At 43.0% G+C, this 11,541-nt stretch overlaps 2 protein-coding genes across 3 annotated transcripts in view; one reads left to right on the top strand and one right to left on the bottom strand.

Annotated features, from left to right (window-relative positions):
• ALYREF (Aly/REF export factor) overlaps positions 1 to 2,938 on the bottom strand; it is a 31,413-nt gene extending 28,475 nt beyond the window's left edge. For both annotated transcript variants that reach the window (XM_030205165.1, XM_030205164.1), the window contains exon 1: positions 2,631 to 2,938. In XM_030205165.1, coding sequence (XP_030061025.1) covers positions 2,631 to 2,846 — 216 coding nt within the window. In that variant the 5' untranslated portion in view covers positions 2,847 to 2,938. The remainder of the gene's footprint in view (positions 1 to 2,630) is intronic.
• A 152-nt stretch (positions 2,939 to 3,090) lies between these two features.
• Positions 3,091 to 11,240, top strand: ANAPC11 (anaphase promoting complex subunit 11). The gene is made up of 4 exons (XM_030205166.1): positions 3,091 to 3,362; positions 8,053 to 8,185; positions 9,276 to 9,444; positions 9,538 to 11,240. The coding sequence occupies exons 2-3, from the start codon at positions 8,077 to 8,079 to the stop codon at positions 9,419 to 9,421; spliced, it is 255 nt and encodes an 84-aa protein (XP_030061026.1). The 5' UTR covers positions 3,091 to 3,362; positions 8,053 to 8,076; the 3' UTR covers positions 9,422 to 9,444; positions 9,538 to 11,240.
• Positions 11,241 to 11,541: the final 301 nt, after the last annotated feature.

An 11,541-nucleotide genomic window follows, 5' to 3' on the forward strand; every position in this document is an offset into this window, starting at 1 on the left:
ACATGTATACTCTGGAGGAAAGGAGAAACAGGGGTGATATGATACAGATGTTCAAATATTTGAAAGGTATTAATCTGCAAACGAACCTTTTCCGGAGATGCGAAGGCAGTAGAACAAGAGGACATGAAATGAGATTGAAGGGGGGCAGACTCAAGAAGAATGTCAGGAAGTATTTTTTCACGGCGAGAGTGGTGGATGCTTGGAATGCCCTCCCGCGGGAGGTGGTGGAAACAAAAACGGTAACGGAATTCAAACATGCGTGGGATAAACATAAAGGAATCCTGCTCAGAAGGAATGGATCCTAAAGAACTTAGACGAGATTGGGTGGCAAAGCCGGTGGCGGGAGACGGAGATGGTGCTGGGCAGACTTATACGGTCTGTGCCAGAGCCGGTGGTGGGAGGCGGGACTGGTGGTTTGGAGGCGGGGATAGTGCTGGGCAGACTTATACGGTCTGTGCCAGAACTGGTGGTGGGAGGCGGGGCTGGTGGTTGGGAGGCAGGGATAGTGCTGGGCAGACTTATATGGTCTGTGCCCGGAAATGGACAGGTACAAATCAAGGTAAGGTATACACAAAAAGTAGCACATGTGAGTTTATCTTGTTGGACAGACTGGATGGACCGTGTAGGTCTTTTTCTGCCGTCATCTACTATGTTACTATGTAAGTTAAATTCTGCATTGTTTGCAACATCTTCAGTAAAGTACTAGTGTACCCCACATTACAATAATTTAATTTCGATAGCAATAAAGATTGTACTATAAGTCTAAAAGATTGTTTAAAGATTTTATGAATCAATCTTAATTTTCTTAATAACCAGAATGTTTTACTACCTAATTGCATTGATCATAGTCAATTTACTATCCACTTCAAATTCCTAAGAAAATTCAAATTTAAATTGCATCTTATTGATAGAAAAATATTCTTTACCCTCAATCTCTTTTTGAGAGCCCAGCCAAAGGAATTTTGTCTCCTACAGATTAAGTTTCAATCAGAATTCATTTGCCCAATTTTCATTATTATTGACGTATTTCTGAATTTCATAAAATTATCCATATATGCTTTAGGAACTAGTAAAAATATAGTGATATCAGCATATATGTAACAAAATAATTTCAACTGCTCCAAACATCTCCCTAATGGCTGTAGCAGGACATTAAATAAGATTGGGGGAAAGAGGTGAGCCATGCGGTACGCCGCAAACACTGTCTGACAAAACTCCCTGCATCTTAACTGTATAACTCCTAGCCATCAAAAATCCCTTGAATGATTGCATTACTGACCCAGATACACCAAAACTATCGAAGAATGCTAAAAAAACAGAGTGATCTACTAGAGATCGAACTGAAGACTGCATTTTGACCTCTACTCAACATGTATCTCCATTGAGTGTCCAATGTACTCAAGATGGTCTCTGTACTATATCCCTTCCTGGAACCCTGATTGTGAGTAAAGCAACAGATCAAATTTAGACAAATGTAACTGCGCTGCCACTGGTGTAGTTCACAACATCCTGTAAATCTCCCTTAAGAGTTTTTAGGTGAGCTTCTTTAAAGGAAAACTCTGGAATGAGGGGGCATAGGATGAAGTTAAGAGGTTATAGGCTCAGGAATAATGTAAGGAAACATGTGGGGGGAATGCATGGAATTGCCTCCCAGTGTAGGTGATGGAGACGAGGACTGTGTCTGAATTTAATAAAGTGTGGGGCAGGCACATGGGATCTCAGGGAAAAGAGGAAATAGTGGTTACTGTGGACCTAACATAGAGGCATATTTCCAAAGCACTTAGCCTTCCAAAGTTCCATAGGTTTCTATGGAACTTTGGAAGGCTAAGTGCTTTGAAAATATGCATAATAGTAACAGAGTAGATGATGGCAGAAAAAGACCTGCATGGTCCACCCAGTCTGCCCAACAAGATAAACTCATATGTGTATACCTTACCTTGATTTGTACCTGTCTTTTTCAGGGCACAGACCGTACAAGTGTGCCCAGCACTATCCCCGCCTCCCAACCTCCAGTCCTGCCTCCCAACTCCGGCACAGACTGTATAAGTCTGCCCAGCACTATCCCTGCCTCCCACCACCGGCTAAGCTTCTGGGGATCCCTTCCTTCTGAGCGGGATTCTATGTTTATTCGCCCCTTCATAGAAATGTAGTAGATTGGTAAGGCAAGATTTCCCTAAATGTTGGCTTTTTCCCATTAATATCCATGTAATTTTGTTCTTTATAGTAGTGTCTCCACCATTCTGCCAGGTCTATAATTTCACAGATCACCTCTGGAATCCTTTTTTTTTTTTAATTGGCCACCCTCAAATCTTCCAGTAACCACGCTTGATTTTAAAGATATTATCTAACAATAGCTCTGCAAGTTCAAATCCATGATAATTGCAACATGATGTGAGAAATAATGAAAATGATTAACCAAGAGCTTGTCAAGTGAACTAAATCAAGTAAAAGGAGGGAAGAGGCACTGGACTTTTCCTTCTGAAAGGGAGGGAAAGAAAGACCAGGCCCCAGCAACCCCCCCTCCCTCCAAAAGAAAAAGAGAGAGGAAGGGTGGAGGAGAAACAGGCCGCAGTAGCAAAATAGGTCAGAGAGCCCAGGGGTCTCCCCCTCCCCCGTCCGCCTCCTCCTACCCTGCTGTACGGCGTGGGCCGGTTCCTGCCACGGCTCAGGGCCGCCCTGTTTCGCAGCGGGCCTGTCCCGGCTCCCCCGCGGCCCGCAGTTGCTCCGCCTCGGCCCGTAGCGCCACCGCGGGTCCGACCTCCTCTGCCTCCGCCACCGCCGCCGCCCCGCTGGCTCCGGTTCATCTTGATGATGTCGTCCAGGGACATGTCCATCTTGTCGCCCATGGTAATGGCGGCGACGCGCGGGCTCTCGCTCCCGAGAGGGGGCTACTCCAGGCTCAGGCCGCGATGACGTCACTGGCACACGTTCACGTCCCTACGCAAGAGAATTAACGGCTCGGCTGACTGAGGCCTGCTGCGCTCGAGGGTGGGAGAGGAACAAGGAGTCGTCGTCACTTCCGGTTCGCCTTCCGGCGCCGTGTACGTGTGATCAGGGTTTTAAACAGAGCGCTCGTTCCCCCTTCCAAAACCCGCCAGTTGACAGGTGGAAAGAAATAGAACGGAAAATTCCACCGTCCGGAGGGTTTCAAGCTCGCGCCTACACTTTTCCCGCGCCCCTTCCATGTGGACTCGACAGCCACGCCCCCTGACCTGGAAGCAGCAGCCCATTGGTCAGAGGTGATCCGAGTCGGGGTCAGAGCGGGCGCGTGACGTGTGAGGACTGAGGAGGGAAGTTATTATCGCTCAGACCGGAAGAAGGATCGTTCGTGTTCTGGCAGTTGAGTTGCTGCAGGACGAGTGGTGGGTTCAGTTTTTCTGGTTAGTGAACGTTAGGCCTTATTCGACTGGTTCGACTCTTAGGCTGAAGCAGCGCCAGGTTTCCAGTCTCTGCTTCTACTACTACTATTTAGCATTTCTATAGCGCTACAAGGCATACGCAGCGCTGCACAAACATAGAAGAAAGACAGTCCCTGCTCAAAGAGCTATGTAATAAAAGTGAGCCAAGTATAGGACAATCAAGCCATTGTGACATCACTGATGAGGTTGGCTCTTATTGGTGGCCTGAGGCATTATGACATCACAATATCACCTCTGATTACAAGAGACTACTACTACTACTATTTAGCATTTCTATAGCGCTACAAGGCGTACGCAGCGCTGCACAAACATAGAAGAAAGACAGTCCCTGCTCAAAGAGCTTACCATCTAGTAGACAAAAAATAAATAAAGTAAGCAAATCAAATCAATTAATGTGAACGGGAAGGAAGAGAAGAGGGTAGGTGGAGGCGAGTGGTTACAAGTGGTTACGAGTCAAAAGCAATGTTAAAGAGGTGGGCTTTCAGTCTAGATTTAAAGGTGGCCAAGGATGGGGCAAGACGTAGGGGCTCAGGAAGTTTATTCCAGGCGTAGGGTGCAGCGAGACAGAAGGCGCGAAGTCTGGAGTTGGCAGTAGTGGAGAAGGGAACAGATAAGAAGCATTTATCCATGGAGTGGAGTGCACAGGAAGGGGTGTAGGGAAGGACGAGTGTGGAGAGATACTGGGGAGCAGCAGAGTGAGTACATTTATAGGTTAGTAGAAGAAGTTTGAACAGGATGCGAAAACGGATAGGGAGCCAGTGAAGGGTCTTGAGGAGAGGGGTAGTATGAGTAAAGCGACCCTGGCGGAAGATGAGACGGGCAGCAGAGTTTTGAACCGACTGGAGAGGGGAGAGGTGACTAAGTGGGAGGCCAGCAAGAAGCAGATTGCAGTAGTCTAAACGAGAGGTGACAATTCCACACTGACTGAGAGGCTTGTCAGAAAGCCAGGGCTGGTCTCAAATCTCCCTCTTGCAACTCAGTTCTGCCATCTAGAACCAGAAAAGGCTCAGATGAGAAAAACGGTCAAGTGGTTCTCTGAGAAGGGATGGGACAGAAACTTACATAACATCATTCATGAGGTAGCACAATCTCAGTAGGTTGGGCTGACGCATTTCTAATGAACTAGACGACGTAATTTTGTTTTCTGTCCTGGCACAGTTCAGCTATATAATGTTTCTAGAGAATGTGGTTAAGGCAGTTTAAAAATAGGCCAAGTTTCTGGCAGATAACTTAGAATTTAGTTTCTCCCTCTGCTGGGAGTAAAAATATAGAAAGGGTTTTCCTATTGGGCTGCATTTGGAACTTCTCAGCAGATCTCAATTTGCTACAGTCATAAAAAGAAGGTTTGGCAGAGTATTAGTCCCAACAAGGCACCTGTAACGTTCTGCAGATTGGAGGCTGAGAAGACAGGATGGGAGGAAAGCAAATTCATGGATGAGAGGAGGGGGAAAGAAGGAATGCTTTTAACATAGTAGATAAAGTCCCACAGGGTCCATGCAGCCTACTCAGCAGGGCAGAGTCACACCTGTTGCTCCCTCATGATCAAATACTGGTGGCATCACAGACCAAGTCAACAATTTGCCACAGTACCAACCACAGTTGTATTTCATGCAATTTTGGAAGCGTTTATAATTTTGACTGCAGCATAGTTGCATTTATTGGCAATACTTGATTAAACTAACAGTCCAACAACGTGGCTGTCTACATTGCCTTAAAATGTGTTCTCCAACTCCTCTGAGAAACTTGTACTGTACAATATGAATGTGACATAAAATATGAATACTGTATTTGATCTTGGTCTGTCCTTGCCATTTGTAATACACAAACCATAAAAGTATGCCCAGCAATGGCCTTGCTGCCTAGCCCATTCAGATTTCTCTGGCCATAATGGGGACCTGTAGATTACTAATGAACTTTGTAAGTGCTTTGAAAATGAGCCCCTTAATCAGCATCTCTCTATATAAAAAGCAACACCAACGTTCTATGAAGCCTCCAGCCGGAAGTGTGAAGGGGGCGAAATATCCGGTTTCCCTATGAGTGTCTGCCCCGCCCTCTCTGTAACACAGTCAGTGAAGGAAAACAGCAGAGCACGAAATCAAATCGCTGGCTCTGTAACAGTGAAGGACTCAGAGGGGGGAGGGGAGAGAGGCCAGAGGGCAGGGACACACACACTCCCACATGCACACAGAGAAGAAAACATTGCTAGCCCCCGTTTCATTTGCATCAGAAACGGGGCTTTTTTACTAGTCAGTTTATAAAACACACCCAGAGTCACTTTCTTAATATGGTATTTCATAGTTAAATGAGAATCTAAAATGATCCCTAAAACTCACAGTGAAGACTCTGCCAAATTTCCTTTCTCTGATGTTAATATCATCATAAGGGGGAGATGAAGTAGGAGAATCAAACCAGATCAATTTAGTCTTGTCCATGTTTAGCTTTAGACAAATGGAAATGGGCCAATTGTCAACAATATCAAAACAGTTTGGGATGTGAGTTACAACATTCGGTAAGGAAGAACAAGAAGGAATTACTAAGGAAATACTTCTCAGCATAAGTATAAAAGTGCACTCTCAGAGATTTAAGCCTTTGACTAAAATTTGCCATCACAATATTGAAAAGAATGGAGGAAAGTGGAGAATCTTGTGGGACTCCACATTCCATCTTCCATGGCTCTGAAGACATAATTTTCCACTTTACCCTTTAAGATCTTTTGCCAAGAAACCCCCTAAACCATTAAAACATCCTCCCTCAGATTCTGATAGTACTCAGTGGATAAGTTATGATCTATTAAATCAAATTCAGCAGATAGGTAAAACTGCAATAGCATTATTTGATGACCCTGAGACAGCTGTACTTTTATGTCATTGAACAAAGTCCCCAGCAAAGTTTCTGTCCTGAAACCCTAACGAAAGGCAGACTGAGTATCAAAAAGGATATTATGGACCTCCAAATAGGTCACCAGTTGGCTAGCAACAATACTTTTATCTGTTTTTATAAAAAGAATTCCCACAATTGGCCTAACATTTGATGGGTTCTTGGGTATTGGCTGTCGGCACAATATCTCCCCAGAAATTTGTGAATTTTCCCATTTTAATCAACTCTGATAAACTGGTGAATAGCCAGGCAATGAACATGGGAGGTGATGAATCATATAAATAGCAAGGGCAAGCAGCCAAAGCACTCTCAACTCAAAAAAATTTAACTTGAAAACATCTAAAATGTTTTGTGCTGAGAGAGTATCTGAGGAAAGTGAATTGGAGGGTAAAAGAGACTTTGGCAGAGATCAGAGAAGATTTTTAAAAGTTTTTTAGGATCAGGTGGTGAAACCCTTATCAAATGTAAGTAATGAGTCAACTTATCATTGTTAAGAAATCCTGTCACGAACAACCTCTCCCTTCTCTAAGGGTCTATTGAATGAATCTTTAAGAGCCTGCCAAGATTTCTTGGAGTTCCTCAATATTCTGAGATGAATTCTATCTGGTCCCATAGTTTTGTCCACTTTCACTCCTCTTTAGCCATCTCCCGCCTCATTTTCCCCTGCTTATCCCCTTTCGCCTCATTGACCCCTCCCCCAATGCTCACCTACCCTTACTCACACCTCTCCTACTCCCTTCACTCTTGCCCATTCCCCTCCGCCTCATCTACCCTCCAATTGCTCACTTACCCTTGCTCATACTTCTCCTACTCCCTTCACTCTTGCCCATCCCCCTCCGCCTCATCTACCCCTCCAATTGCTCACTTACCCTTGCTCATACTTCTCCTACTCCCCTTATCCCTGTATTTCTATATTCCTATTTCTTTTATTACTCCGATAATACTCAACTTATTTCTCTCCACCAATACTTTGTAATCCCAATTACTATGTAAGCCACATTGAACCTGCTTTGAGTGGGAAAGCGCGGGGTACAAATGTAATAAATAAATATGTCCTCCCCCTTGCATACGTGGTACTTCTCTTCCATGTAAAGATTCCATGAAGATTTTAAGGGTGATTTTTGATCATGTCCTAACATTTGCCAGTTTCCATATTTTACCAGCCTTGGACAATATCTCTTTTTTCATAATTTGTTATTTTACATGGCAGGCAAATACACTGACCCCCCAGATTCTATAAACGGTGACGAAAGTATCATGCACAAATCAGCACATGTAGCCGATTTGTGTGCGGAACTTAAATGGGTAACAAGCCGATCACCAATAATTGGCGCAAATTAGGATTTACACGCATAGCTCCCTGAGCATATTCTATAAAGTGATACACGTAAATCGGACCGTGTGGATCTGAAAAGGGGGTGTGGCCATGGGAGGGAAATTCCTAACATTTACACACAGTGTTATAGAATATGCCCGATCCGTGCCTAAATTAGTCATGTGCTTTTACATGGTGTAAATGGCCAAGACTAAATTCAGTCGCGGGAACGGTCGCTATGCGTATTCTATAAAACCGTGCCTAACTTTAGGCAAGGTTTCTAGAATAGTGCTAAGCGCAGGGTTTTTTTCAGCAACAATTTTTTTTTTTTTAGGCATCATATATAGAATCTTGTCCTTAATGTGTGATATACAGAAGATACAAAAATTTTGGAACTTTCAGCTAAAAAACTGATCAATTGTTTTTTAACCATCCCAACAGTGTTACCGTCGGTGTTGAGGTGCCATGAAGGTGAAAGTTAAGTTATGGAATGGAGTTGCCTCCTGGCTTTGGGTGGCCAATGATGAGAACTGTGGAATTTGTCGAATGGCCTTCAACGGCTGCTGTCCTGACTGTGAGTTCTTAACACATCTGTCCGTCCCTCCCTCACCACCCCCACATTAGGAACTCTGTAGGTAGTTTAGGGTTAAGAACAAAAGAGTTGCCGTACTGGATCAGAGCAAGGGTCCATCAAGCCCAGTGTCCTGTTTCCAACAGTGGCCAGTTCAGGTCACAAGTACCTGGCAAGATCCCCAAAACAGCAAGATTCCATGTTACTTAATCCCAGGGATAACTAATGGCTTTTCCCAGGCCTACCTTAATAACCATTTATGGACTTTTCCTCCAGAAACTGAACTTGTTTTAAACCCAGATATGCTAACTGCTTTCACCACATCCTCCAGCAACAAGTTCGGAGCTTTAACTATTTATTGAGTGAAAAAACATTTTCTCCTATTTGTTTTATGTTTAAACATTTTTATTATTCAAATAAATCATGAAACACTATCTTCATAAGTAATGTGTACAAATATATCAACAAAAGCAGCAACTCCAACTCCCTCCACCCCATCCCCCACATGTAACTTCTTGGAGTGTCCCCTTGTCTTTGTACCTTTTGAAAGCATAAACAATTGATTTATGTTTAACCACTTTGCTCCTCTCAGGATTTTATAGACTTCTATCATATCACCCCTCAGTCTTCAATTTTCCAAGCTGAAGAGACCTAACCTCTTTAGCCTTTCCTCATACGAGAGGAGTTCCGTCCCCTTTATCATTTTGATTGCTCTTCCTTGAAAGTTTCCTAATTCCGCTCTGTCTTTTTTGAGATGGAGTACTCAAGGTGAGGTCAGACCTTGGAGCAATACAGACACATTATGATAGTCTTTGTCTTATTTTCTATTCTTATTGGATTAATATGCTCCCCTGATTATTAACTCTTATCATTACTCCCCAAAAGCTTGGACAGCTCTCTTTTGCATTTCATTTTTGTGTTTTGCCATAGTTGCCAGTGCTGGTAAGATTCTCTAGCTCAAGCACTTTGAGCAAAAATCCCTTTAAAACTTTAAAGGAGGAGAAATGTGATTACCCCATTTTGAGGCTGCCTCTAGTTTTGTTTGTCATTTTTGTTAATTCTACCACCCTGTTTTTTTCTCTGCTGTTTGCAGGTAAGATTCCAGGTGACGACTGCCCGCTTGTGTGGGGACAGTGCTCACATTGCTTCCACATGCATTGTATTCTCAAGTGGTTGAACTCCCAGCAGGTACAGCAGCACTGCCCCATGTGCAGACAGGAGTGGAAGTTCAAGGAGTGACATGCTTGCTTCATGGCATGGTGGTCAGTTTGCAATGAGTTGTTACTTTTCGCCAGTCAGTGAACTTTATGCAGCCTCATTCTGTATTTACAGAAAGTTATCTTCCTTCCCTCTAGCTTCAGTTTCTCCGCAGCAAGATTGAGAGTGGTTCTGCACCTGTGGAAGGCCTCTTATCTCCTGAACTTGTCAGTGCTGTTTCACAGGCAGGAGCCTATGTCAAGGAGAGGACTGTCTTTTATAAGTGTGGTGATGGGGGGAAGAGGACAATTCTCTTATGTGTCTGGCTGCTTAGATTGAAAGAACACCAAGCTCCATCTTGTCCAACATTCACCTGCTTGCTTAACAGCTTTCACCATGTGATAATCCAGTAAAAGATAGAAAAACTTGTGTACCTGGAACCAAATCCCAACACCAATTCCCAGTTCCAAATATACTGTGAGCTGGGACCAGTTCCTTGACCCCCAAATACCAGTGTAACCTGGATACAGTCCCTGCCCCCAAATACCAGTGTAACCTGAAACCAGTTCCAAATACAGCATGTCCTAGAACCATTTTCTGACCCTAAATACAACCAATTCCAAATATAGTATGTCTTAGAACCAGTCCCTGACCCCAAATACCAGTGTAACCTGGAACAAATTCCAAATGCAGTGTGTTCTAGAACCATTTCCTCACCCTAAATACCAATGTGACCTGAAACCAGTTCCCAACACCAAATACCTGTGTGACTTGGGACCAGGTCCTTCACCCAAAATACCAGTGTGACCTGGAACCAATCCCTGATCCCAAATACCTGTGTAACCTGGAACCAATTCCAAATATAGTGTGTCCTAGAGCCATTTCCTGACCCCAAATACAGTATTATCTGAAACCAGTTCCAGACCCCAAACACCAGTGTGACCTGGAACCATTTCCTAACCCCAAATACAGTGTGACTCAGAACTGCTGTATTAATATGCTCCCCTGTTTATAAACTCCTATCATTTCTCCAAAAAACCTTAGCCAGCTCACTTTTGCATTTAAGTTTTGTGTTTTACCATAGTTACCAGTCTGAGCAAAAACCCCTTTCTTTAATGGAGGAGAAATGTATTTACCCCATTTTGAGACTGCCTCTGGTTTTGTTTGTCATGTTGGTTAATTCTACCACACAGTTTTTTAAGTCTCCTATTAAATATATTTTTATAGGATCTGATTTGTGCATCACTTTGAAGTGTTGTATAGGTAGGTAATAAATAAATGTAAGGCAAACGTATCCCTCCAAATCCCACAAATGTGGTTCAAAACAGGTAACAACATTCAAAAATATTATGGATGAATGGGGGGAAAAATAACCTAAACAATTTCTGAAAAAATAAGTCTTCAAATTTTTACGAAAAAGAAAATAAATAAACGCAAAACAGATGGAAGGGATAACCAAAAATGAGGTGCTTGATAACTAAAAGAGTCTTCGACAAAGCTTTTAAACTTAATACGTGAAAAAGATGATAAAAACAAACGAAAGGGGCCATGAGCCGAAGGAAAGAAAGAAAATTAAACATGTAAACTGGAACAGAGCCATCAAACATTTTAAATATTATACAAGCTAATTTAAACAAACAGCGAGGCAGAACTGGTAACCAGTAAAGAGATAAGAGCTGCCGATCCCAATATAAGTTTGGCCGTTGTGTTTTGCAACATCTGAAGCTATGAACAAAATTTAACTGTAAGAGACAAGTACAGAATGTTACAATAATGAAAATGAGCTAGAATAATGGCTTGAACCAAAGTAGAAAAATGTGTTCCATCAAAATAGTGACGAATAACTAACTGTCAAGAGTTTTATTATTATTACATTTGTACCCCGTGCTTTCCCACACAATGCAGGCTCAATGCGGCTTACATAGTAATTTGAAATACAAACTTAATAGAATTTTAATAAAACAGTAGAAAACAATGTAAAGTTGGGCTTAGTAGTGTATGATAAGTTGAGCTAGATAATATATGACTAGGATAAAAGAGGGTAGACAGGATAGGATAGTGTAATTTGGGAGAAAGGGTAAGGAGGGATAAAATTAAGGAGAGATGGAAAGAGAAGGATGGGAGGTTGGGGGTGGAAGTTGGCGAGATTAGGTTGGGGCATT

The sequence above is a fragment of the Microcaecilia unicolor genome, chromosome 6 (assembly GCF_901765095.1).
Source record: "Microcaecilia unicolor chromosome 6, aMicUni1.1, whole genome shotgun sequence".
Taxonomy (NCBI): domain Eukaryota; kingdom Metazoa; phylum Chordata; class Amphibia; order Gymnophiona; family Siphonopidae; genus Microcaecilia; species Microcaecilia unicolor.